General features: G+C 46.3%; 4 protein-coding genes across 6 annotated transcripts; 3 read left to right on the plus strand and 1 right to left on the minus strand.

The window, feature by feature from the left end:
• Positions 1 to 2,400: 2,400 nt before the first annotated feature.
• LOC4338881 (protein NRT1/ PTR FAMILY 5.10) lies at positions 2,401 to 9,700 on the minus strand. Its single transcript, XM_015784941.3, has 4 exons — positions 9,262 to 9,700; positions 8,945 to 9,162; positions 3,474 to 4,018; positions 2,401 to 3,374 (listed from the first exon to the last, which is right to left on the minus strand). The coding sequence occupies exons 1-4, from the start codon at positions 9,425 to 9,427 to the stop codon at positions 2,558 to 2,560; spliced, it is 1,746 nt and encodes a 581-aa protein (XP_015640427.1). The 5' UTR covers positions 9,428 to 9,700; the 3' UTR covers positions 2,401 to 2,557.
• LOC4338883 (cypmaclein) lies at positions 8,959 to 16,786 on the plus strand. 2 transcript variants are annotated; one of them, XM_015782812.3, is made up of 4 exons: positions 8,959 to 9,103; positions 15,718 to 16,054; positions 16,167 to 16,200; positions 16,307 to 16,786. In XM_015782812.3, the coding sequence occupies exons 2-4, from the start codon at positions 15,992 to 15,994 to the stop codon at positions 16,486 to 16,488; spliced, it is 279 nt and encodes a 92-aa protein (XP_015638298.1). In that variant the 5' UTR covers positions 8,959 to 9,103; positions 15,718 to 15,991; the 3' UTR covers positions 16,489 to 16,786. The 2 variants fall into 2 exon arrangements, with proteins under 2 accessions (XP_015638298.1, XP_066166739.1); XM_066310642.1 differs by having other exon boundaries at positions 8,964 to 9,103; positions 15,698 to 16,054.
• A 2,980-nt stretch (positions 16,787 to 19,766) lies between these two features.
• Positions 19,767 to 22,683, plus strand: LOC4338884 (uncharacterized protein At5g49945). 2 transcript variants are annotated; one of them, XR_001546138.2, is made up of 4 exons: positions 19,767 to 20,918; positions 21,763 to 21,966; positions 22,051 to 22,417; positions 22,506 to 22,683. XR_001546138.2 is itself a non-coding variant. In XM_015784633.2 (3 exons), exons 1-3 carry the CDS (start codon positions 19,878 to 19,880, stop codon positions 22,276 to 22,278), a joined length of 1,473 nt encoding a protein of 490 aa, XP_015640119.1. In that variant the 5' UTR covers positions 19,767 to 19,877; the 3' UTR covers positions 22,279 to 22,683. The 2 variants fall into 2 exon arrangements, 1 of the variants encoding a protein (XP_015640119.1); XM_015784633.2 differs by having other exon boundaries at positions 22,051 to 22,683.
• Positions 22,684 to 23,666: 983 nt separating this feature from the next.
• Positions 23,667 to 25,496, plus strand: LOC4338885 (uncharacterized). The gene is made up of 4 exons (XM_015781923.3): positions 23,667 to 23,886; positions 24,013 to 24,118; positions 24,852 to 25,000; positions 25,119 to 25,496. Exons 1-4 carry the CDS (start codon positions 23,746 to 23,748, stop codon positions 25,212 to 25,214), a joined length of 492 nt encoding a protein of 163 aa, XP_015637409.1. The 5' UTR covers positions 23,667 to 23,745; the 3' UTR covers positions 25,215 to 25,496.
• Positions 25,497 to 25,652: the final 156 nt, after the last annotated feature.

The raw sequence follows: 25,652 nt of genomic DNA on the forward strand, positions 1-25,652 counted from the left end.
GAGCTTTGCTTTGACCAAAGCGGGAGGACCAACTCCGGCTGGGATAAGAGGATGAGAACCTCTCATCATCATTATTTGATGGGATATGTCGGGCTGCACGTCGCCTGGCACACGTGATGGTGCGCCTAACATCTTGGGTCCCATCAGTCATTCGACCGGTCACAGACCGGTTAAGTGCACTGCACACCGCATAAAACGCGGCGTGGCGCGACCGCTCGGGATGCCATAAATGCGGGCAGGTGGGCACCTGGAGGTGGACACCTAACCCACCGTACGTGGTGACCTAGAGAGGGGGTCGGGGGAGCCCGACCCCTAGTCACGGGAGGGGGCGGCCGCCGCCCGACCTCGGGCCCGATCGCCCCTCGGGGGGGAGCCACGTGGTGCCTGGGGCGGCCTTCTCCCTCTAGTCTCGGCCAGGGAGTGGCCGCCGCCCTACCTCGGGCCTGACCCCCCTCGGGGGAGGGCCACGTGGCATTGAAGGGCAGCCTCCTCCATCCAGTCTCTGGGAAGGAGTGGCCGTTGCCCTACCTCGGGCCTGACTCCCCTCGGGGGATGGGCCACGTGGCATCGGGGGGCAGCCTCCTCCGACTAGTATCTGGGGAAGGAGTGGCCGCCACCCCACCTCGGGCCTGACTCCCCTTGGGGGAGGGCCACATGGCATCGGGGGGCAGCCTCCTCCCTCTAAACCTGATACCCCCGGGCCCATATCACCAACAGTAAAGGTTCCAACGAGGATGAATGAAAACAATGGTAGATCGAGAAAGCAAATAAAGCGATGAAAACGAAATAAGGCGTAGTAATTGGCATGACTATTAAAAACACGGGGATGATAAAGTCGGTCTTTTAAAGTTCTAACATAAGATAGTTATTTAATAAAATCATATGTAAAAAAAGATAATTTTGTATGGGTGCTAGCCGTATAATAGCGCAGGCCACCTAGCTAGTTTTAATCTAGAATCCATAAAAAGTATATTTTAGAAATATCTAAAATTCAAAATTTAAAAATAATTAATAACTATCACATATATACAATACAATATGAATATATCACATATATACAATACAATATAAATATCACGCATTAGTTAGTTCGTGATTGGTTAGTTTGGTTAAGTTAGTACATAATTTAAAGTTATGTTGCTAGTTTTAATATATTTTAATCATAAAACGTGAAAATATTTAAACTATTATATGAGAAAAAAATAAAACGATGCTAGCCACATGTTTTATGCAGAGTATTATACGGAAAAAAAATAAAACGATGCTAGCCACCCGATTTATGCGGGCCACTCTGCTAATTGCTAGTAAAGGAAAAAAAATGCAATCTGACCGACGAAGTGGTACGGAGGGCACTAGAGATCGGGCGCCCGATCCGGGGAGACAAAAAATCGGGCGGCCGTCCGGCCGTCCCAGCCATCCGATCCGGGAGAAAGAAAATCACAGGACCCAAAACTACTACACGCATGCACAGAGAGATTATTTTTAGGCACTGCATGCACAGAACATGCAGCCATGCATGTGTCAAGTTTTTTAAATAAACTTTAAACTAATTTTTCTCAAAAATTACTTATCCAATTCACGATCCGATTGCACCACTAAACTCGTTGCAATTAAATCTTTAAAACAAGACCACACATTAATATAATCCGATGAAAAAAAAATTAGCTTATTATTGAATTATTTTTAAATATTGCACGCTGTTCCGCCAAGTATATAGAAATTGTTCCACTAAGTAGATAGTAATTATTTCACTAGGTAGATCAAAAATATTTCAATGATTTAAAAAGTTGAAACACAACCAAATCACCTCGTAAAACATTTTGCTACAACGTATGAAACAACAGTTTCTCAAAAAATTGGGCGTTATTTCACTTTATATAAAAACAATATTTCAGCAAATAGCGAAAAAATGTTTCAGTTCACTGCAACATTTGAGCTATACGTAGTGAAACATTATAAGTACATTAGGTGAAACATTTTTTGTGGAACAAAAAATGAAACGAATTCCCTTAATAGAGGGTTTCTAAAATATGTGGGTGATTTGTTGTAAAAGAATGTTTCAATTCGCTGTAACATTATATCTATACATAGTAAAACATTGTAAGTACACTAGGTGAAATATTTTTTATGGAACAAAAAATAAAACGAATTCCCTTAATCGAGAGTTTCGAAAATATATGAGTAATTTGTTGTAATAGAGTATATGTAGGGACACGTGACGAGGGCGGCAGAGGACAGGTGGCGGGGCGGGGCGCGCGCGCGCGGTGGGAGACGCCAGGGCTGGCGCCCGGCGCCCGATTTTTTGCAGCCGCGCCGGCGCCCGACGTTTAGGATTTTCGAAGTGGTACGGCCCCATTCCCATTCAAAAGCTCGCGAAAATAAAACCACATTCCCCTCCCATAAAAAAATAATATGTTCATCTTTACTGTGATAGATCAAAGGCTGATATTCGGAAAACACTAATAACATAATTAAGAACATCTCCCCAAAGTTTAAATATGTAGATATGTACCCAGCTGATTCATGTACATACCTAAAGCACAATTTGTGTGCATCATCAACAGGACGTAGAAGTTGCGAGGAGAGCTCCCTTGTTCTTGTTCTTGTACTTGAACGTGACGGCGAAGTAGCCGTAGGCGAGCAGCTCGAGCGCGCTGAGCGCGGCGATCAGCCAGTAGAAGTAGTCGAGGTGGGCGCGGTTGAGGTTGTTGGAGAACCAGCTGCCGCCCCTCGCCGCCGTCGCCCGGTCGATCCCGGACACGAGCGCGCTGCTGATGAAGCTGCCGACGCCGAAGATGCTGAGGTAGAGCGCCAGCCCGAGGCTGCGCAGCTTGTCGGGCACCTGGTCGTAGAAGAACTCCTGGAGCCCCACCATGGTGAACACGTCCGCCGCGCCGAACAGCACGTACTGCGGCACCATCCACCACAGGCTCATCGGCACCGGGACGCCCGCCTTGTCGACGAGCCCGGCGTCCCGCGCCGCCCGCAGCCGGCGGGTCTCGACGAGCGCCGCGATCACCATGGACACCAGGGACAGCACCATCCCGGCGCCGATCCGCTGCAGCATGGTGATGCCCGAGGGGACGCCCGTGTAGCGGCGCGCCACCGGCACGATGACGCGGTCGTAGACCGGGATGATGGCCACGATGGTGATGCTGATGAAGCTCTGCAGCGCCGCCGGTGGGACCTGTATATGGTCGCCGATCCGCCGGTCCAGCGTCCCCGCCTGCTTCGTGAAGAACGTCGACGACTGCGCTAACGCCACGGCGTAGATCAGGCACGTCGCCCAGATCGGGAACAGCCGGACGATGCCCTTCGCTTGCTCCACGAGGCCCGCCTTGCCCACCACCTGTTCGTCCTCCTCTACTCCCGTGCTACAAAATTGCAGACAAAAAAAATCATGTTATCGAACACCATATGTGCAAGATTACCAGATGCGTGAAGACGCATTGCAGCGAGCATTACTGGTTTACCTGAACTCCGGCGCCGATGTCGCCGTTGGATGGCACTCCTGCGAAGCCGGCGGAAGAAGGGGGATCGACTTCGCCCTGTTTCGCCACGCCGCGAGTGCCTCGCCGGCGCGAGCGACCACGCCCTTCTTGCTGCCGGAGACGTAGTAGCGGTACGTCCTGGTGCCGAGCAGGAACACGGCGAGGGCGCACGCCATGACGACGCAGGGGATGCCGAAGCCGAGGCCCCAGCCGATGTTGTCCTGGACGTAGCTGAGGAACACCAGCGTGACGGCGGTGCCGCCGCACATGCCGAAGTACCACCAGTTGAAGAAGGAGCTCCTGGAGACCGACTCCTCGGGGTCGCTCGGGTCGAACTGGTCGGCGCCGAACGCCTGCACGCACGGCTTGTGGCCGCCCTGCGCGACGGCCACCATGTAGAGGGAGATGTAGAAGAACGCCACCCGCAGAGTCGACGGTGGGCAGGTCTTGCCGCCGGCGACGGCGGCGCTGCTGCATTGGTTGCCGCCGGTGGAGATCAAGGTCGAGAAAGCTAACATGGCCAAGCCCTGCACGCAGTATCGCGCTGAGTGATCAGTGATGTAGTACGTTGCCATACGCGCGCGCAGATGGCGGCGAAGTTGGAAAGGGAACAATAGTAAAGCATTTTATAATTGGCAAAATTTGTTACAGGACACCTAAAAAATATGTAATTAGCTATGAGACATCACAAAAACGTAAATTTGCCCAAGGACACTTCAAAAGTGTGGTAATTTGCTGCAGGACACTAGACGTATTAAAATATAATATCAACCTAATTGATGAGAGAGAAACCACATCAAATGACCGTTTTGCCCTTATCTTCTTCCCCTCTTCCTGCTGTTCTTCCGATGCTTCCGAAAAGAATAAACACCAAACCAAATAAAATGCGCCGGCGAGCCGCCCCATGGCTCCTCACACTTGAGGCACACCCTGAACACGCTGCTCGTTATCACGTGCACGGGCATGGTGTTGCCCATCGCGAGCGCCTCCAATCGCGTGACCACGCCGCTCGCCGGCTCGCGCGTCGTGAATCACATGCCACCCATGCGCGCCATGGCTCGCCCTTGCGACACGGCAGGGTCGTACGCACGAGCAACGGCGACAAGTCAAAGCCCTTGGAAGGGACATCAGGTGGAAGGCGTTCAGCACCTTGCGCAATTCATCCTTGTCGTTGTCGACATTGCCAAGCATGTCCACTGGCTCCTGCGCGAGCTTGGTGAGATGGGTCACAGAACATGTGCCATCTTCCGGAACCACTGCATCTTGTGGAGGCCGGCGAAGGTGATGCAGGTGTCTGGGTTGAGGTCGAACAACATCTTGATGAGCTTCCGTGCGTCCGTTGTCAACCACGTCGGGCAGCTGAAGTCACCTGCCGCATCTTGTGATAGATGCACACCAGGTTCTCGTCTTGGAACAGTAGCGCGCCGGCGAGCAATAGAGGATGATGCTACAGGACTAGAGGTCGGCCTTGGTGCTATCGTAGCCACCCGGCGAGCACGTCGGGGACAATGTACGTCGGCGTGCCACAAGCGGTGTGGAGGAGCTCGTCGGGGCGCGCATGGTAGCAGACTGTGCTGAGCCCGAAGTCGGAGGTTCTCAGCCTAGTTAAGCAGCAGGTTCTCAAGCTCAAGGTCACAGTGGTACACCCCGCTGATGTGATTTGGTTTTTGTTCTTTTTAGAAACGTCGGAAGAAGCAAGATAAAGATAAGGGCAAAATGGTCATTTGATGTGGTTTCTCTCTCATCAATTAGGTGGATATTATATTTTAATGCGTGCAGTGTCCTACAGCAAATTACCACACCTTTAGAGTGTCCTTAGGCAATTCACGTTTTTGCGATGTCCCACAGCTAATTACACATTTTTTAGGTGTCCTACAGCAAATTTTGCCATTATAATTTTATCGAGGAATGCAAAAGAATTGAAGGCCCAACTTATGCACATATCGGCCCACAACTTCATCTGTAATTAAACAGGAATAAGTTCACTTTGTATCCCTTATCTTGAGGTTGAGTTTAAATCACATCCTTAGAACCATAATAACAGATATAACAGGTTTCAACTGATGAAACCAGTGCAAATAGACTCTCTTAGTGGTTTGTGGGCAATTTTGGCTGATGTGGAATCCTAATCGGTGATGAGGGATGTGAAGTGAACAATTCATTAGTTGAGGGACACAAATGGCGCGACGGGCCAGTGTACACCTTACCAGATGCTATCATGTAAACGATGAATATAAAGAGCCCGAGTACAACAAAGTACTAGGTGATGTCCCATCCAAATCTATAGGGTCATTGTTTGGCTTATTGAGGAAAAAAGCCAAATGACATAATTGCAAACAAGAAATGATTTGTGAATAAAATTTTTATATACATGTTTTTAGTGATCTAAAAGCAAATGATTCAAATTTTGACTTATCTACCCTATAATTCACCAACTCATTTTACTCATCTTTCACTCTTACACTCTTACATTCATCACTCAACGGTTCAGATCGTCCATATAAAATCGAACGATCGAGATCGATCCAACCTCCCCCCCTCCCGGAATCGCCGATTCCACCTCCCACCTCCTGAATCGCGCACGCCCCACTCTCTCTCTCGCTCTCCCAGATCAACGTCTCCTCTCCGCCCCTAACCACGCCGCCGCCCTAATCGCCGCCTGCCGCGTGCCGCCGCCTTAGATCCTTCGTCGTCAAGGGCGCCGGCTCGCGCCGCTCGCCGCAATCTCCATAGCCGTTCTCATCTCTCCCCTGCTGCGGCTGCCTTCAATCCTCCGTGGTCAAGGGCGCCGGCTCGCCGTGGTCTCCATCGCCGCCCTCATCTCTCCCCTGTCGCCGCCTACTATGAGTCCTCGACGATGGTGAAGCGGTGGCGCGGTGATCTCCGTTGAAATCGACGTGCAGCGCGGCATTTCTGTCCGAGGTGGCGCAGTGGCTGGAGCGAAAGGCGCCTCGCCGGCATGACGTGGACTGCAGCGGATCTTCGGCAACATCACAGCGCCATTGCTCCATCTTCCATCGGCAATTGTGCTCCTCGTTGGCAAGTGGCGGCTTGAACAGTAGCATGGCGCTCCCCGGCGACCGATCTGTGTGGCAGCTCTAACGATCTTTGTGCTCCCCTGTTTGTGCTGCTAATCTCCATTGAGATCAGGTCAATTTTCCCCAATTTTGTTGTTTCCAATTGGAGAGTTTCTGTAGATATGTTTCCAATTATAGCGTCGTCTTTTGCTCATATATCATTTTTGTTTAGCGAAAATATATGATGAAAATTTGTATGTGTGGTATAGAAAAAAAAATTGCAATCATAAAATCATATATATAGCCTTTCTGGTGTAAATGCAGTCAATAGTAGGGAATCTTTCCTATGTGGTCAAGGGTGCTGGCTTGCTGGGGTCTCCGTCACCCTGACATCAGGTTGCCGTCGATCCATCGCCTTCATATTTTGTTGGGTAAGAAACAAATCAACGATTCTTCAACAATTTGAGTTTGCAGTATATGGAGTGTTATATCGACTGAAATATTATTTTTTATTCTTTTGTTTGTAACCTCAAGCTTCCCAGATTGCCAATTCCTGTGCCAGATTGTTGGTAGTTTGTCTACAGAGGATTCTGTACTGGAAAACATGTCAGGGCAGTGTGGGGTTGTGCTGTATGTGAATACATGTTTCTTTGAGAGGGAGGAGCATGAGAGAGAACGCCAGTTTTTTTTTGGCATTCTCAACTAGAATGAGAAATATGAATACACTGTTCGAATTTTGGAAGATGTGAATCTGCCAAGATGTTTGCCAAGCTCTACATACACCATTTGTTTGCTAAGGTGTTTTCAGTAAAATTCCTTTGGGCAACTGTGACAATGGTAAATCAAGAAAATGATGGTAATTTACCAAGTGCTTTTCTACCAAATTACATCAAACGTTGTATATATTTTCATGGGCCATATTGGAAATGTTGTTTTATGGCTAATATTAGCATTCTTATTTTTCAGATCCGATAAATTTCAGGTTGCAACTTACAAGGATCGGTTTTTGTAGGACTACCAAGTTGCCTAGGATTTTTGGGTAAGGATTATTTGTTTTTCTGATGCGGATCATGGAAATCGTGTGAAAAATTATCCAGATTCTGGTCTTGAATTATACTTGTCAAAACTAACAAGATTATATGAATATCTATAAAAATAACTCCACTGTTTCTTTTTGTGTGGACATATATTGTATATTGAAGTGATTATATATAATTGTCGATGGTCATGGATTATTATTTTCATATAGTAATAATATCAGGTATGCTGATTTAGAAAGCTTTTGGTCTAGAATATTCTGATTTTCTCTCTTTCTAAGGCCAAGCTATGGTATTTTTGATTCACCTCAGTTGCAAATTGTAATGAGTTTTATTTGTATACATCCAAATGAAAATAATACTTCCTCCGTGCAGCCAGCATGTGCTGTAGAGATTGTATTAAGCAGCCAAAATATCATGTGCTCATCATGTAAGGCGGTCGGAGTCAGAGAAAAGAAGTGGATCAGTTAATATAACATCTCTAAGCATTTTTGCTTTTTAGTTGTTTGCTAGCATAATTACTTTTTGTATTTTGTTGTTTCCTAGATGTTTCGAAATTTTTGATGAACGATTTCGGTCGCGACTTATTTGCGAATATGATTATGTATTATTTGTTACATACATACATACATACATATATATATATATATATATATATATATATATATATATATATATATATATATATATACATATATATATATATATATATATATGTATATATATGCTTGTAAAAACGTGACTACGTGCATTACCAAATGTTACCGTAGCTTTAGTATGGGTATGCTACTGTAAAAGGATATGTAAAAAGATGAGGCTGCTAGATTGGTTTTTTTTACATTGAAAGTAGAAATTTTTGTATTATTGCGAATTTAAAGTGCAGGGCGTGCGTAACCGTATTTGCCCAGAAACTCATCAGTGATGTGCTCTCTCTCCTGGGATAGAATCATCGATCATTTCCCTCTAGAAAAATCAAAGTTGATGGCTTGATTTGCCTTCGTCATAGAAAGGGACCCTCTTCGTCGTGTTCCACGATCAAACGAGTAGGTTAGTCGATCCCCGACGAGACCTCACCAACCACTCGAATAATTTTTGCGATCTGGCTCCTAATAACTCTCAGTGCTACAGCTGCTACTGGCTTAACAAATATCTTCATGGAAGAAACATGCTCACGCGAGTCACGAGCCAAGAACCAATTCCAAGCCATGGATAGCTTTCAGAGATCTCCGGTGTGCTGCTGACACGTGGGCCCCGCGCTAGCGCACTCCTGAGATCTCTCGCCCATGCCGAACAAACGGGAATTTTTTTTCTCTCTTTTTTTTTCTATATCTAGGAGAGAAACAGACGAGAGAAAAGAAGAGAAAAAAAAAACAATGGCGTTTTGGTGGTATTAATTTACCAGGATGTAGAGCAGCGAGGCGAGGAGGATGGTGCGGTAGCGGCCGAGCCAGGAGTCGGCGAGGGCGCCGCCGAGCAGCGGCAGCAGCTGGGAGACGCCGTTCCAGGCGTTGATGGCCGCCGCCGCCGCCGCGTTCCCTTCCCCGAGCGAGCCCGTCAGGTAGGTGATCAGGTTCGCCGACACCCCGTAGAACGCGAACCGCTCCGCGATCTCCACCGCTGCAGATCCCCCAATAATCCATGTCAAATTCACCACCACACAACTCGTACGCATCGATGATTCTCAGTTCTGGCCTGCCAATCGAGCGCACTACTTGCCTATGATGAAGAGCGCCGACCTCCAGCCGCCGGTGGCGCCGCGGAGGGCGGGGCGGCCGCGGTGGTCCACGGGGGCGGCGGCGGCGGCGGCCACATCCCCGTCCGCCATGCCGTCGTCCAGTGCGAGCAGCGGGTCGTAGGAGCCGGAGTCGGAGCCGGAAGGCATCGTCGCCGGCCGGCTTTGACACTATATATATGGGCAGCTCGCTCTCTCTCTCTCACGCACACAACTAGCCGCAGCTCGGCCGAAACTTTCGCAGTCAATGCCTACTCACTCACACCTTGGCTTGGCGGCGGCTAAAATAAGCAAAGCAGCATGAGAATCGGCCGGGAATGGATCTCAACAGAAAATAAGCGCCAACTGGCGCGCTCGATTTATATCCCATTTATATTATTTTTGTGTTATTAATTAGCACATTGTTCATAAAAAATATAGAAATCAATTTAATTTCCTTGAAACTCATAAAAAATCGTAGGAATGGAATTTTTTGAGTTTAAGTTTAACATAACGGGTCATATTGTTGAGAAAATCATCAAATTTTCTCTTTTTTTCAATCCATACTATTAATTCTTCCATTGTTTTTCTAAAATTATAATTAAATTGTTTACTAATGATAAAATTGGTGTTGTTTTTTTTTAAAAAAAAGTGTTTCAGATTTTTGTTTTGTTAGGAGCCACAATGTTCATCATTTGTTTTGATGACATAACAATACTAAATTGGGTTTAAATCATAAACATTGTATAGGTGTTTGTATTGATGGCTAATTAGTGATGGGTGACATATATACGTTGATGATGAGTTGCATGTGGTGATTTCGCTGATTTTAGAAGAAAAAGAAGTTAATTTTAATTCCTGAACTATTTCACCGGAGTAGTTAACATACTAAATTGTTTTTTTCTTATTCAACATTTCTTTTTAATTTTTTTCCCACCGTTTATGCAGGTTGAAAGTACATAGGACTGATTTAAACATCAAAATTTTAAGTTCAAGCAAACAACCACATTTTGAAAAATATTTTTGAACTTTAATAATATTCTAATGTATGACTCCAACAAATTTCAGCTTAAAGTAAGAAAACTACAAAATATTATTAAGGAGTAAAGTGAACCATTTTTTACAGTTTAGGAGGTAAGATGAGCCAAAAAAATTAGATTTTTTAATAGTATTCATCGAATTAGTTCGGAGAAGTAAAATATTTTTTTTTATTTTGAGATATGCTAACTCAATTTTTCAAAGATGCTGATATGTATGAAAACTGAGTAGTTGTATATGCATTCAACATTTTTTTTGTAATACTAATGTACTACCTCAGTACTTATACATATGTAGAGCATGTGAGCTCTATTGACATAGGCATTCGCTGCTTTTGCCTAATCGATCCTTCCAGAATAGCCTTTCATCGGCATAGGAGGACTGGCCTGCCACAACCCTGTACTTCCTTCGTACTCCTAGACGCACAACTGCTCAATTCCTTTTTTTTTCTTTGTGCTCTTCGGATTTATGTGCCATGTGAGAGAGGACACGTGGACCAATCACTGCTGGCAGAAGCAGCCAGCATTAGAAATAAAGATCCGCGCCGCGCCGCGCCATATCGGATAGAGTCGGATACGATTATGTTGATATGTGAATACGATTATGTTGATAATATTTGGATAATTATTTTGCGTTTATTTTAAATAAAATTTTAAATTACTATTCTATCGTGGATCTGATATTTGAAATTGCGCTAAGCAAGACGGAATAGTTATCACTACTAGTACTATGGAACGAGGGGTCGCACTCGTCACGCGTCGCGCATGTTGGATTTGTTTGGTTCAATACCCTACCAAAATACTGGTATTGGCACAACCAATATTTTGGTAGGGTAGAGTTGTATTTGGTTTAAGGCCAATTTAAAAACTAAGCTTTTAGTGGAATATAGAAAATATCAAATTGGACCTTGGCATTGCCAATGATTTGGCTTCTAACCAAAACCACCAATACACTATTCAAACTACCAAAATGTTGGTAAGGCACGTTTTTAGCACTAGTCTAAAACACATTAATTTTGACAATTTGACTCTTTAAAAAACTAATTTTACAAATGAACCGCCGCCTATTTCAAAAGTAACCTTTTTTTCAACACCAAATGATGTGGCGCTGAACTTAAACACCTCAGCGCCACATCACCTGGTGCTGAATGCCGTGCTACCGTGGATGGAAGGCTGAGTCAGCGTGCCAACGTATATTCAGCGTCGTGCTATTTGGCGTTGATGTGTCTAAATTCAGCGCCACACGATTTGGTGCTGAACAGAAGGGTCACTTTTAAAATAAGTTTTGGCAGCAGTTTATTTGTAAAATTAGTTTTTGCAAAAGGTCAAATTGTCAAAATTAATGTCCAAAACGGCCCATTATACGCACGGGTGCGTGAAGCAACGGAGTTGCTAGAAATATGGCGCCATATGCTACAGTCGATTTTTTTTCAGCCACTTACACAGTAGTTACACCTCATTTACACCTCACTTACATATGTAATTAGTATGTAATTTTCGAATTTACATATGTAGTTTTAGTACTTACATATGTAATTTTGAGACTTACATTGTAAATACACTAAAATTACATATGTAATTTAGAGACTTACAATATAAATACATACCGACTATTTTTTGATGAAAAATATGGCGCCATAAATATAATATAACTACACCCTGAAGCAAAGCGGCCAGTTGACCAGGTGGCCGGTGACGGGGCCGTGGGTCGCCGGACATGCATGCATGGCTAGTCTTGGCGGGCGCCGGACATGGCTCATTGGCTGGCTGGTGTTGGCGACGTTGCGTGCTTAGGACTCGCGAGCTCTGGCAGTACGCTGTCAGCGTCAGCTGCGGTACGCATCTTGGGTGCCTCGGTTCTCCACCACGAATTTTGGTCAAAATGAGCAGACGCCAGACGGGCAGATTATTCTCGTTTTGAACGTTTTTGTACCGAGAGGAAGGTCAGTTGGGCTGTATGTGCACACTAATCTACAGTAGCAGTACTACGTTGTACCTTTCCTTTTGAGAGGACGTACGATACTCCAGTCCTACTGCGGTGTACATCCTCGGACAAGGCCGGGGTTCCCTCGGCTTCGATCTAACCAGTGCAAGTCTCTCATTCGAGTTACCTTAGATATCACGTAGGACAAATGCATATAGAATCCACTCATCTCACAGTGCAAGTTACTTTCACGGGATCCCCAAGCCAAACACCCTAACCCAACTACTGCTACATTTCCCTTTTACCGGCGCTTCTCTCTCCCACTTTCCTCGCATTCTCTCTCACACTTCCCCCATTTACCGGCGCCCAGCGGAGAGGAGGCGACATCCTCGGGCTCGTCCCAGCTTCGAGCGGCGGAGGGGTGATGATGGCGCCACGGATCTGGAGCGGCAGCGCGGATCTAGAGTGGAGCGGCGACGGTGTCCTCATGCTCGTCTCCAGGAAGCGCGGAGCGGAGCCTTGACGGCGCGGATCGGAGCTGCGCAAGAGCTCACCGGGGCCTCCGTTTCGAGGCGGAGAAGGGTGGTGGTTGGGGAGCTACCCAGCAGCACGGCGACGAGCTCCCCGGCGACACCGAGGTCGGCGAAGTGGAGTAGAGCATGGGGACTTAGGACGACGCCACCGCCACTCGAGATCTGCAACCGGTGCGATGGCTGGCGGTGTAGAGATCCGCCACCGAGGCCGCCTCTTGAAGCGAGGAGGAGGACAACCATGAGCGGTCATGGCGAGCGGCGGTGGCGTCGTCGACGGGATGACAGGAGGGAGGTGCGATCGTGGCGGGCGGTGGCGTCGTTGACGGGCTAACGGGAGGGAGGCGCGGTCGTCGGCGGCTGCGGTGGCACGGTCATGGCGGGCCCCGGTGGTGACTCCACCAGCTCCACGAGCTCCCCCGGTCGGCGCCCCTCCTCTCCCTTCATGACAGCACTTCAAACCGACGAGGCGGCGACGGCGGTCTGGAGCGCCCTCGTTTCGAGCGGCAATGGCACACGGTCGATCTGCTTGTGGCACCCTTGGCAACGGCAACCCCGACGGCTGAGCAGCTTCACCGGCTTTGGAGGACCACGGCCACGCTCACCACCAAGGCTGCACCGGCCTTTTTGCAGAGCAAGGCGCCAGGCTCTCGTTCCTCTAGAGAGATGCGAAAACCAATCATAGCTATGCGGCCCACTCGCTTTTTCCTCCACGTAGACCAGGTAACGCGCCACGAACTTGCACTGTGAAAGGGCTAGACAGGTCTTTTCAAGGCATGGCCAGATGGCCAGGTCCAGTCCACGAACATAGTAGGAACTAGTTGATACCCCGCACTTTGTTGTAAAATATGTAGATAAAATGCATGTTATACATTATAAAAAGAGATAATCCATTCTATGCCGTAGACAAAGCACGGATTCTACAATATACCACTGACAAAGCTCAGTTCTATAATATACCATCGAACAACTATTTTTCTTCCTTACATACCATCACCGCTAGTCAACAGCTAGTCAAATTCCGTTAAGAGGAAGAAAATGTCCATTTTACCCCCTAGGGTATCATGCGTACTCAGATTTCATTGGTCAAGATCCACTAATTCTTCTCATTGATGAAAAATAGAAATCACTTGTCTTTTTATCCTCCAAGATTATTTAATGAGTCATGACATTGTGCAAAATCTCAATTTTATCCTAGGGGTAAAATTGTCATTTTTTTCTCCCTTAACGGTGTATGACTAACGACTGACTAACACCGATGGCATATAAGGAAGAAAATGAGTCGTTCAATGGTATATTGTAGAACCGAGCATTGTCAATGGCATCTTGTAGAACCCGCGCTTTGTCGATGGCATAGAATGGAAAATAATGTATATGTTTAAATAATGTGAAAATGATCTGGAGATAATGATTTAACATTGCTTGCATATTGAGTTCTAAAAAATAACAAAATTATAAATGATTTGTCATGTTTGCATTATATTTAAACTACTTTAGATAATAATTGTTAGTGGATGATGATGTGGCACACTTGTATGTGATTTAAAATACTTTAGATAATAATTAATAGTGAGTGATGACGTGGCACACTTGCATGTTGATCTTTAGAAGTTAGTGGGCATCAACTATATAGATAGTATAGATAAGTTAATTTTTTGGTCTCTTAACTTGACACCAAGTTCGATTTTCAACCTTGAACCAAAAACCAGATACAACAAGCCTCCCAACTTACAAAACCAGTGCAAACGAGATCCCTCAACAGTATTGTTACCAGGTTTGGCTGACTTGGCACCTACGTGGCTACTTTGACTAGTTCTTCATCTCACATGATATTGATATGGCGCTTACGTGACAGTTTGATCCCGGAAAAAAATTTAAACCCATGGAGCCCACATATCAATTACAACAAAAAAAAATTACAGTGGCGACCATGTGGGACCCACATATCAACCGGTTGAGTTAGCGTGAGACCCATGCGGGCCCCCGCATGTCAGCCGCGGGTGAATCCTCAACCAGTCGACGCTCTCCTCGTGCATTAGTGGCGGTGGCGGCTGGAGCAGTGGCCGGCCCTAGGGAGAGTGGATTCGTTGGGCCTCAAGTGGATCTCGTCGCTGGGATGCCGACAATGATTTCCCTCATTGCGATGGTCATCGGCAGCGGTAGCCGGTTGATGATATCTTTTGTCTGACTGACATGTGGGCCCCATATTTTTATTTTATTTTTTATTTTTTTGCTTCTAGTGCCATGTCACTGTCACGTAGGACAAGGATCAAGTCGAATTAGCCACATAGATGCCACGTCAATCAAAACCGTCATTCAAACCGTATTGGGATCTTATTTGACTGGTTTTAACAATTGAGGGGAGAAGACCGAACTTGCTGTCAAGTTAAGGGAGCTAAATGAACTTATTCCAACGTACTATATGCGCATGAGGCCCATATTCCGATAGCAAGTCCGGCTAGGAATTATTTGGGCCTCACTCCTCAGGCTCTAAGTAGACTCTCCTCCTACTGGCTAGTGGCTACGTACTGCCCTTCCCTTTGCGAGCTTGTACTTACTTCCTGAATTGATTTGGCCGAGATTATTAAATCTTTTGACGGCAGCTAGTGATGTTAACAGTACAAGTGTATAACACCCAGAAAAGATGGGCAGAACAACACCTGTAACAAAAGTTCAGGTGTTTGGCATGCTTAAAACCAAAGGTAAACTTGCTGAAATGGTGAAACCACATGACACATATTTTCAGGTTTAGTGGAGTCCATCGCGTTGATGGGGTATATCTTTGGCCAAAAAGTGAACTCACTCTTCTCCGTTCAGCAGCGGGGAGCGTGTAGATTACAGCACGCATGCAAGCTTAGTGCTCGTCAGAGAACTAATCACTAATATATCCAGCCGCTGATTTCTCATCGAAGACATAATTAAAATTGTTTGCACGCTGATCTGATCACAGAAGCGATTGATGCATGCAAGGTGTGGCGACGTGGAGAGCCCAACACGGAACCACCAAGGATGGGGGGCGCACGCAGAGCTTGCTGTGCTGCGTGCTGCTGCTGCGTATGCGTGCCTCCTGGGATACACCGTGTGATAGATCTGGCAGCCCCATCCGACCTCTCGCCCTATAAATTGGGCTACCGGCCGGCGTCTTTTGTTCATCACCTCCACCTCGCAAACAGAACCAGTACTTTAATTTCACCTTGCAAATTCAGTTGAATTCGGCTCGTTCAGGTTCAGTCGTTTGATCATCATGGCCAGTATGGCCAAGTCGCTCTTGTGCATCTCGCTCGTCGCCATCCTGCTCCTCGTCGAGGTAATTAATCAGATATTTCAAACTGATCTTTTAACCTAAACGAAACGGTTTCCTGAATTGTATATATTTCAGTTACTGATCCGATCCTGTTTATTTCTTGTTTGGTCTTCAGACTACTGCTCCACATGGACAAGCTTACGCCATCGGTAAGCAATGCGTGATCTAGTTCAGTTTTTCTTTTCCCTTTTTTTCTGATCTGTGTGAGTGTGATGAACTGATGAGTTGCATGCAAATGTATGTAATCTCGTGTAGATTGCGGGGCGAAGTGCGGGTACCGGTGCAGCAAGTCGGGGCGGCCGAAGATGTGCCTGAGAGCATGCGGCACCTGCTGCCAGCGCTGCGGCTGCGTGCCGCCGGGCACCTCCGGCAACGAGAACGTCTGCCCCTGCTACGCCAACATGACCACCCACAACGGCCGCCACAAGTGCCCTTGATCATCTCGACCAATATATCACCGCTCGATCACCGCGCCGCCGCTTTGCTATCCAACCGACCGGTGATGATACATGGCGGCAACCTTGTGATGATCCTAGCTAGCTAGATGTGCTACCTACTTCGTGCCTGCATGCATGTAGCTTGCATATGCATGCTAGCTTTGCTATATCGCGTATTTGCTACTTGGAATATGTATGATGTGTGTGCATATATATGTGGCGTGTCGTGATCGATCGATCGATCGACCGTGTACGAGCAAATAAGTAATATAATGAAGTATTTGCTTTTATGATTAAATTGCGTAGCAACTTTTTCAGTTTTGCCTTGCTATGCATGGTTGGGAAAAGCTTGGGGTATAGTAGCGCGATTACTAGCAACGATGCACGAAAACCATTTTGTGCGTGTGCGTGCGTGTCAGCTATTCAGCAAGAGAAATCATGACTGGCACGGCTTACAAGGGAAGATTGCTCGTACGTACGCTAGCTACTCTCGATCACACGGGTGCATTGTAGCTTTGGCACTTCGCTGCATGTGACCAATATATGGCAGCAAATCTGGGTGCAGACGAGGCACTAGAAGAGTAGGTGCAGCCAAAACACGGGTCGGCGTCGTCAGCCACCGATCTACCAAACGCCTGACAGTGTTAAGCCAAACTAACCACAACTTAAACGACGGCGCAGAAGTAAACTGTCGCGTGCTCATGCGTAGCAGGGCCCAAGAATGCACTAACAAAGACAGAGGCCTAATCCATCGGGCCTGGCCCAGCTAGCAACGGAAGTGAACGCGGTAATAAGCTGCTTGTGGAATACGTTCACATTAGGTCCCTCAATTTGTCGCCCAGTCTGATTTTCATCCTCAGTTCGAAAAACCGGTATATTGCATCCCCCAACTTACAAAACCAGTGCAAACGAGGTTCCTATGTGGTATTGACCTCGGTTTTGACTGACGTGGATACGTGGCATCTTTTGACTAAGTCTTCGTCCTACGTGGCGTTGACGTGGCACTTATGTGGCAGTTTGATCCGGAAAAAATAAAATTGGAAAATAAAAAATTACAACAAAAGATGTGAGGCCCATATATTAGTCAAACAAAATAAAAATATGTAAGTGGGTCGTACTACCTCCACCTCACCCCCTCTCTCTATCCCCTATGGGTCCCAATGGGGGTCAATGGCGACGCAAGGCAGCAGTGGCGGAAGTGGCCTGCGAGGCAGCAAGGAGGGAGCTGCGGCGTTCCGGTGGCGGAGAAAAGGATGGAGGTGAGGGAGCCGATGAGCCGAAGGAGGAGGCCGAGCCGCATCGGGGCGACGCGGCTACCACCAGCAGTGGCGACGGAGGAGGAGAAGGCGCGGGTGGGGAAGGCGGCGAGGGCAGTAGGGTCAATGCTAGCAGTGCCTTGCGGGCAAGCCCTGGTGGACGGGGAAGGGTCGGGTTTTTTTTTTTTTTGGGGGGGGGGGAGGGGGCGGCGGCGGCGGTGGAGGGGCGGAGATGGCAGCTTCGATGTTGAGAATGACCGCTTCACCCGGCGCCGCCCACTGCCCCTATGTTCCACTCGGTGCCTGGCACCCGCCGTTGCTCCGCCCACCGCCCCGCCAACGCTCCGCTTCCACCCACCGCCCCTCTGCTCCGCTTGGCGCCTGCCGTCACTCTGCCCACCGCCCTCCGCCGCTCCACTTCCACCCGCCGTTGCTCCGCTTCCACCCTGCCGCCCGCCATCGCTCCGCCCACCACTCCACTTCCACTCGCTGCCCCTTTGCTCCGCCCACTACTTTGCGCCGCCGCTTGCCTTTTGCAGTGTAGGGGAGAAAGAGAGAGAGGGGGGTGAGGGAAGAGGGGGGATGACATGTGGGACCACATGGGCCCCACCTTTTTAAACTTTTTTGTGTGTGGTTGACATGTGGGTCCTACAGTTTTTATTATTTTTTGAGATCCAATTGACACGTTGTTGATGCGAAAAACATACACTTTGCTTTTGAAAAGCAAACTCTCTCCAAATCCTCTTCGATTTTAACTTCGAATCCGATCTATGATTTGCCAAATTTGGTCGTTAACACACGTAAGCGCCATGTCAATGCCACATGGGATGATGACCTAGTCAAAGGGAGCCACATAGGTGCCATGTCATCCAAAACCGAGCATAATACTGCTGAGGGACCTATTCTGCACGGTTTTGTGAGTTGATGGATGCGTTGTATCTGGTTTTCTGGACTAAGGATGAAAATTAGACTAGGCGACAAACTGAGGGATCTAGAGTGAACTTATTACTAAACTTGTTGAAGCAGAGAGGGGGGGGGGTGTTAAATGTCGTCCCCCCTATTCGGCCTAAACAGTTTAGAGGACAAGGGTGAAACATGCGACTATAGTGAGGTGCAGGGCGAGAGAGGAAATGAGAGATTGAGTGAGAGAGGGATGCCTGCGAAAATACTTTAAGTGATTGGAATGTAACTTTTAAACTTGTAAATGTTGAGAATACAAAAAATAATTGATAACAGTGTGATTATGTGAGCTGTAGTACCTACTTTCGTATAAAAAAATAACTTATAGGAATGAATCTGCGCAAGCATTATGTTCATCCATATAAATTGGTTTTTTGAACGGAGGGTGTAGATTCTAGATTAATGTGTTAGATGTCGAACTTTATATTTTCTTTAACTTTAACTATAGTAAACAGTAATTTTATGGAATTCACTCATTTTTTCTCATTGAGAATTTGATCTGCACCATAAAACTGCAATTGCCAATTGCATGCTGGAATTCACACAATTTATTTAGGGCCCATTTGATTCAAAGAATTTTATGTAGAAATTTCATAGGATTCAAATCCTATAGGAATTTTTCCTGTGTGACCATTTGATTCAAGAAAGCTTTCAAATTCTATAAAATTCCTATGGAATGGCTCATTGCACATGGATTTTGGAGGAATCTTAGCAAGAGCTACAACCTCTTAGAAAATTTTCTTCGAGTCTATCTTTCTCATCCAATTTCTATGTTTTTTATGTAGTTCACTCAAACGGCAATTCCTGTGTTTTTCCTGTGTTTTATAAAACTCTGATTTACATTTATTTTTTTATCAGAATTATGTGTTTTTTATACCTTTATTTTTTTCGATCCTACCATTCGAAGTGCACTTAGTTGCGAAGTGTCATTAAATTTCGAGAAACCACAGATCGATCAGATCCAAGTCCAACGATCAACTACTCCACCTCCCGCTACAAGCCTTCAGCGCCCAAATCGAGTGCCTACCTTTATCTCTCACCTTTCGCAAATCGCAGCCGGCCGCCGCTGTAGTAGCAAACATCTCCTTCGTCTTCCCTACGCGTCCACCCGAAAAAGAAAAAAAAAAGAACAGGAGAATTATCCCCACTTCCAGAGTCCAAACCTCCCCGTCCATGGCGACGGCGAGCTCGATCCGGCCGCCACGCGCGGCGCTAGTCCTCCTCCTGCTCGCGCTGTCCTTCTCCCTCACCCTCGCCGCCCACTTCGAGGGCTTTGGCTCCGACGACCTCCACTCCGCCCACGCCGACGCGGCCTCGGCAGACGACGAAGACGACGAGGGGCTCGACGTCGAGCTCCCGCCGCCGCCGCGCATCTCCCTCTCCACTTCAACTCCTTCCCCTCCCGTCACCACCACCACCACCACCACCTCCGCTCCAAACCCTAACCCCGATCCCAACCCGACGCTGACCCCGCCGAACCCCACCCCGACGCTCGATCTCTGGGACGAGGACGAGTTCGAGGGCATCCCTGTCCCGGAAGCGGCCTCCTCCGACGAATCCTCCACGCCGGCGGAAGCCGCCCCGTCAGATCCCGCGGCCGATGCCGCGGCCGAGGCGGCGCCAGCCCCGCCCCGGCGGCCCGCGGAGCTGCTCCGCGCGTACACCGTCGAGATCGCGTGCGTCAGCTTCCTGATCTGCTTCCTGCTCAACTACTTCACCGGGAAGCGGCAGAACGAGGCGATCGCGCTCGCCTGGGCCACCAGGTTCGCCACCAGGGACTCCATCTTCGACAAGAACTTCAGCCTCCTCGGCACCGGCGACGGCAAGGACACGCCGCTCCTGATGAAGGAAGGGCAGGACGTGTTCAAGTTCTACGCGAGCGGGAGGCGGTACTGCCAGGGGATGCTCGCCACCATGGAGATGCGCGCGCGGCACGACCTGCTGTCCAAGCTGGTGGAGCTGGTGTTCCCCAGGAAGGACACCATCACGTTCGAGGTGGTGATGAACGAGGAAGCCATGGACCACGTCATGTTGGCCGTGGCGAGGAAGAAGGCGGCCAAGACGATGCAGAAGGAGGAGAGGGATCTGCAGAAATTTGCCGGGGTTCTGACCTCGGCACCCGCCGGGAGGAGATGGGTTGCGGATGAGCTTGCGGTAGTGGCCGAGTCAAAGGAGGTTGCTGGGGATATGATTACTGAAGCCGTGCTGGACCAGGTGATGATTTAACCTGCTTACTTATTTTTAGAATTGCTGTTTTTAGCTTCGGTGGTACTGGGTAAATGGTTCTTCTGGTAAGATTGTACAGATGATATAGTGAGGTGTCCTGTTGATGTTGATTCTTTTATGAAAGTAATATAGGTAAGTGCCTTCTAAAACGAAACGGTATATATTACAAATTATCATCAAATAATTTGGAAGTGAGAAAGGTGCAATATTCGACATTCGAGAAACATCTCACTCCCTTCAATTATATCATTAATCACTAACTTCAATATGGATGAAGTGTAAAGGAATTAAATTGTGAATTGATCTGAGTTTCTTACTTTTTGGGTGAATTGGCACCAATTGGATTCTATTATGTTCATAACTATTCTTGTACCAAGATTTTCCCAGAATAGTAACTGTGGATCAAGTAATGTGATGATGGCTTGTATTATCATTTCATTATGTTTGTAATTTAATAATATCATCAGGCTTTTGCATAAGGCAGTGTTGATATTGAACATGCCATATTTGTCTTGGGAAAGTCGGGGTACTGTTCCTAGCTGTTGATGTTTTGCACATTTGGATAGCGAAGAACTTAGGGAGTACCTTGAATTTTTGACTGCTAGAGTTCTACCAAAGTCGCCATCTATATCTTTTTTAACGACTGAAGTAGCCTGTCTTAATGCTATGATAAAGAAAATTAGATGGAAGGTTTAGTAATTAAGGATTGACATAGCTTTGCTCAGAATTTTGTCATGGGCTGGCTCAATATGATCCGCATGTCTTTAGTAAGACTGAGCAATGCTATACAGTGGCATACATATATAATGTTTTACAACCTGTTTCTCTGCAGGTCCTTGGTGACAAAGCTTTTGAGAAATTTGGGAAATGGTTCATCTCACTTCATTTTTCAGATCAACTGGCAGGCTCTTACAAGAAAGTCCTTTCTTTCAAGTTTGTACTGCCAGATGCAAGCAACATGGCTGAGATGACAAGATTAGTTGCTCTCGTGCCATACTACATTGATTTGGTGGGGCGTTACAAGCTCAGCAACCATGTGAGTATCTCCTCTATCTTTGTTTTAGGCCACAACCATTTTTCGGTTACAGTGTCTAATTCTTCTTATTCATGGTAATTGCAGGCTCGTTCCAAAACTGAAGCTGCAAGAACAAAAGCTTCCCAGGAGGCTTTCAGGGAGCAACAGGGTCTAAGGCAGGAAGCCCTTCAAAGGAAGAAGGCTGAGAAGAAAAAACTTATGGAAGAGGCAGAGGCCAAATTGAGCGCCGAGGCACTCCGCAAGAAAGAGGAAAAAGAAAGGGCTCGTCAGATGAAGAAGTCCATGCCCAAAGTTAAAATGCTCCGTTCCTAGTAACATCAAAGATATATCACAGCACTGGCTTTAGCTATTCAGTTGCTGATTAGCTTATTGTTGCCTGCCAGACTCTTTTATGTTCTTCTGGGCCATCAACTTTTCTTTGCCATGGGGGGATACAAGCGAAAGGAAATAGGTGAAGATAATCTTTTGCTGTTGTTTCAGCTTGTCGCTTGTTGGGGGATTAATTTGAAACGCTGTTTTCCTTGTATTAATATACGCAGGCTGGAATGGCGTCAAGTTTGATTTGCCCCCACGATCGTTCATTTTAGTTCATCTGAATGTTGTTATGCAGCAGCTCGTTTGTAAGAGAACTCCATGACTTGCTGTGTAATGCGTTTATAGATACGCTGCCAGAAACTCAAGACTAGATCACATAATTTGAGTTGATTTATGAGTAAATCTCATCTATGCATGTCTTCTACTGGTTGAAGCAGTAATAACTGTTGGGATTGTCGTATACTGTGTTATGCAGCGCTGTTTGGCACCGCTCTAACTCGAGTTTTTATGGAGCTCCAGATTAAGATCATCACTGTTCTTTACTTTCGTGTAAAATCAGATTATTGGATTTCTTTATTCATAATAAACTCTATTTTCTGCAAAAGTTCTTGAGTTGCAGTCTTGCCAAACAGAGCCTGGTCACCAATTGTCAAATAACAGATCTGCCTACTCATGCTGTGTTTTTCCCCTTTGCTACCTCACAGTTCCTTTTTTTTTTGCACGCGCGCTTTCGCTTTTCAAACTATTAAACGGTGTGTTTTTTTTTTCAAAAATTCTTAATATGAAAGTTGCTTTAAAAAATCATACTACTCTATTTTCAAGTTCTTTTAGACTAATACTTAGTTAATCACGCTTGGATTTGTCTACTTATTAAGATATGTTCTTTCCCCTTCTTTCTCAGCTCATCTTCCTCTTTCCTTAAGCATGCCTTTTCAAACGGCTAAACATCCTCTTTCGTTAAGCATGCTTTTTCAAACTGCTAAACAATGTATTTTTTGTAAAAGTTTTCTATAGGAAAGTTGTTTAAAAAAATCATATTATCTATATTTAAGTACTTAATAACACCGGGCTTGTTTGGTTTGCTATCATGCCAAAATATTGGCAATACCAAATCATTGGCAAATTTTGGTAGTAACAAATGTTTTGGCAACTTATGTGTCTTATTGGCATATTTTGGTAGCAAACCAAACACTAGCCAAACTACTATTTAAAATACCAACAATTTGGTAGGGCATCATTTTAGCATCAAACCAAAATGGCCCACCGTTTCTCGTGCGGGGAACTCAGCCTTACTATGTGTGTCATCCAACATCTCTATGATAAATTTTGGAGAAAATTTGCGAAGGTAAACGTTGCAAATATGCAGGCAACCGAATCATCGCAACAACTCTCGGCAGCACATCTCCCCTCTTCTTCCTGAGTACTCTGGGCCAATCTGCCGCCCTCCGCCGCACGCGCCATCCGATGGAGGAGGCGCAGGCCGCCGTGATGGCGCACCTGGACCAGGTCTCGGGCCTCGTCCAGGCGCTCTCCGCCGAGCTCCGCCGCGGGATCGGCCCCGCCGCCGACAGCCTTCTCGCCTTCGTCCGCGCCGTCGACTGGACGGTAACTAACTCCCCGATCCCCAGATTAGCGGAGATCACCGATTTCCAGCCGCCGCGCCGCGCCGCCTCCTTTCTCTTTTGCTGATGATTCGCGTGCCTTGTGCTTGTGGCACTGAGGCTATTTCAGGAACCATGGCTGATTTGCTTGATGGTATTCCATGCGACTCTGTTGCTCACGGCCGTCGGGTTGAGGAGGAATGCCAATTTCCAGCTCTTCATGCTGTTTCTTGCCTGTGAGTTTTCTTGTTTCTTTTTGCATATTTTTGCAGTATGTTTAGGACTGAGACATTGTCGTCGGAGAAGAGAGGCTAGGGTATAATAATATTTTGGTAGTATAATCTTCCATTTGCATAAACCGAACCTTGTCGTAGTAATTGGGTCAATAGCAACTAACAGTTTAACCGAGTTACTGCATTTGCTTAAACTTTAGCACATACAGCGCTCACCTAGATGCTGCTTTGAGCACAAAGAAGTTAAAGCAGAATTGGCCACTAAACCTTTCTAAAGATGTGATGCCTTGGCAGTTGGCACAAGACAAATATTCAGGATATCGCAATGCGAACTATGATAAGGGTTTGAGTGGAAAGAATGTGATAAAATTATGTCAGGAGGCTAAAACTTGTAATGTGAAAGGAATGCATAAGGCTGAAACTTGTAATATGAAACAGAGGGAGTGCACTATAAATGATCAACATTTTATTATTCTGTCAATAATGTAGAATTAGAGTATTCTTGGTGTCTGCTAGTGTGCCACTCAAAGTCTACTACAGAGCTTGAGTTTGTGGCTATTGTGAGTTTCTATAATTGGTATCTTCTCAATTCTGATATTAGGAAGAGACAACGGATATCTCAGGACGTTAGGTGGCAGTAAATTATCTAGAATAAAAACCTGGTTGTTTGATTGATCAGAGTAGGCTGCTTGGTTTGATTAATTGTCTGATTGGTTCCATGGTTGCCTATCTGCAGATTCAGGAGTTTATCTTGCTGAAAAGATAAATAGCTATATGGCAGAGCACTGGAAGAGCATTGCCACACGAAATTACTTCGACCGCGCTGGAGTTTTTGTTTCTGTCGTCTGGTCGGGTCCCCTTATCTTCATATCTATGGTCATTGTGGTTAGTAAAAGACCTTCCATTCCCTGTTATTAAAGTCCTTATTAATTAGTTGGTGTTATGCTCTCTATCTATTTGCAGTTCATCTTGTATGCATATTGAACACTTTTTACTATTCCAGGTTAGCTCCCTTATTACATTATGTCGGTTGATGGTGAAATGGAAGAGAGCAGAACTAAGGCATCGGGCTCAGCTTGCTCGTGACAAACAGGATTGACTGAAAGGTTCCTTAGTCTGGTAGAAGAAATGATTAGAGACATGCGTCTTCTAGAATTGTAACTGTTGGTGTTTAATCACCTGATGTTTTTCAGTTGCTTGCTGCTAGTAACTTACTGCGTCGGTTATATTCTGGTGTTCATGAACTCTAGTAACAGCTAAAAACAGAAATACTAGACCCAGTATCTGATTTCATCATGTTTTGGTTCAGTAGCCACGAACATGGATGTGTAATTTTATTTAAAATCGATTGTGATAAATTGCAAACTGCATCCTTGTGCTAGCTGTATTTACCGTGAAATTATACATGGCGACCTCTTATAGTTATAAACTAAATAGAGACAAGTTAGTGGGGGTACCCGTGGGTGGATCCACTTCCATCCCTACCTCTCCACAGAAGTTTCACATTAGCTAAATCCCTCACTGATCCCCTATAAAC

The sequence above is a fragment of the Oryza sativa genome, chromosome 5 (genome assembly GCF_034140825.1).
Source record: "Oryza sativa Japonica Group chromosome 5, ASM3414082v1".
NCBI classification, from domain to species: Eukaryota; Viridiplantae; Streptophyta; class Magnoliopsida; order Poales; family Poaceae; genus Oryza; species Oryza sativa.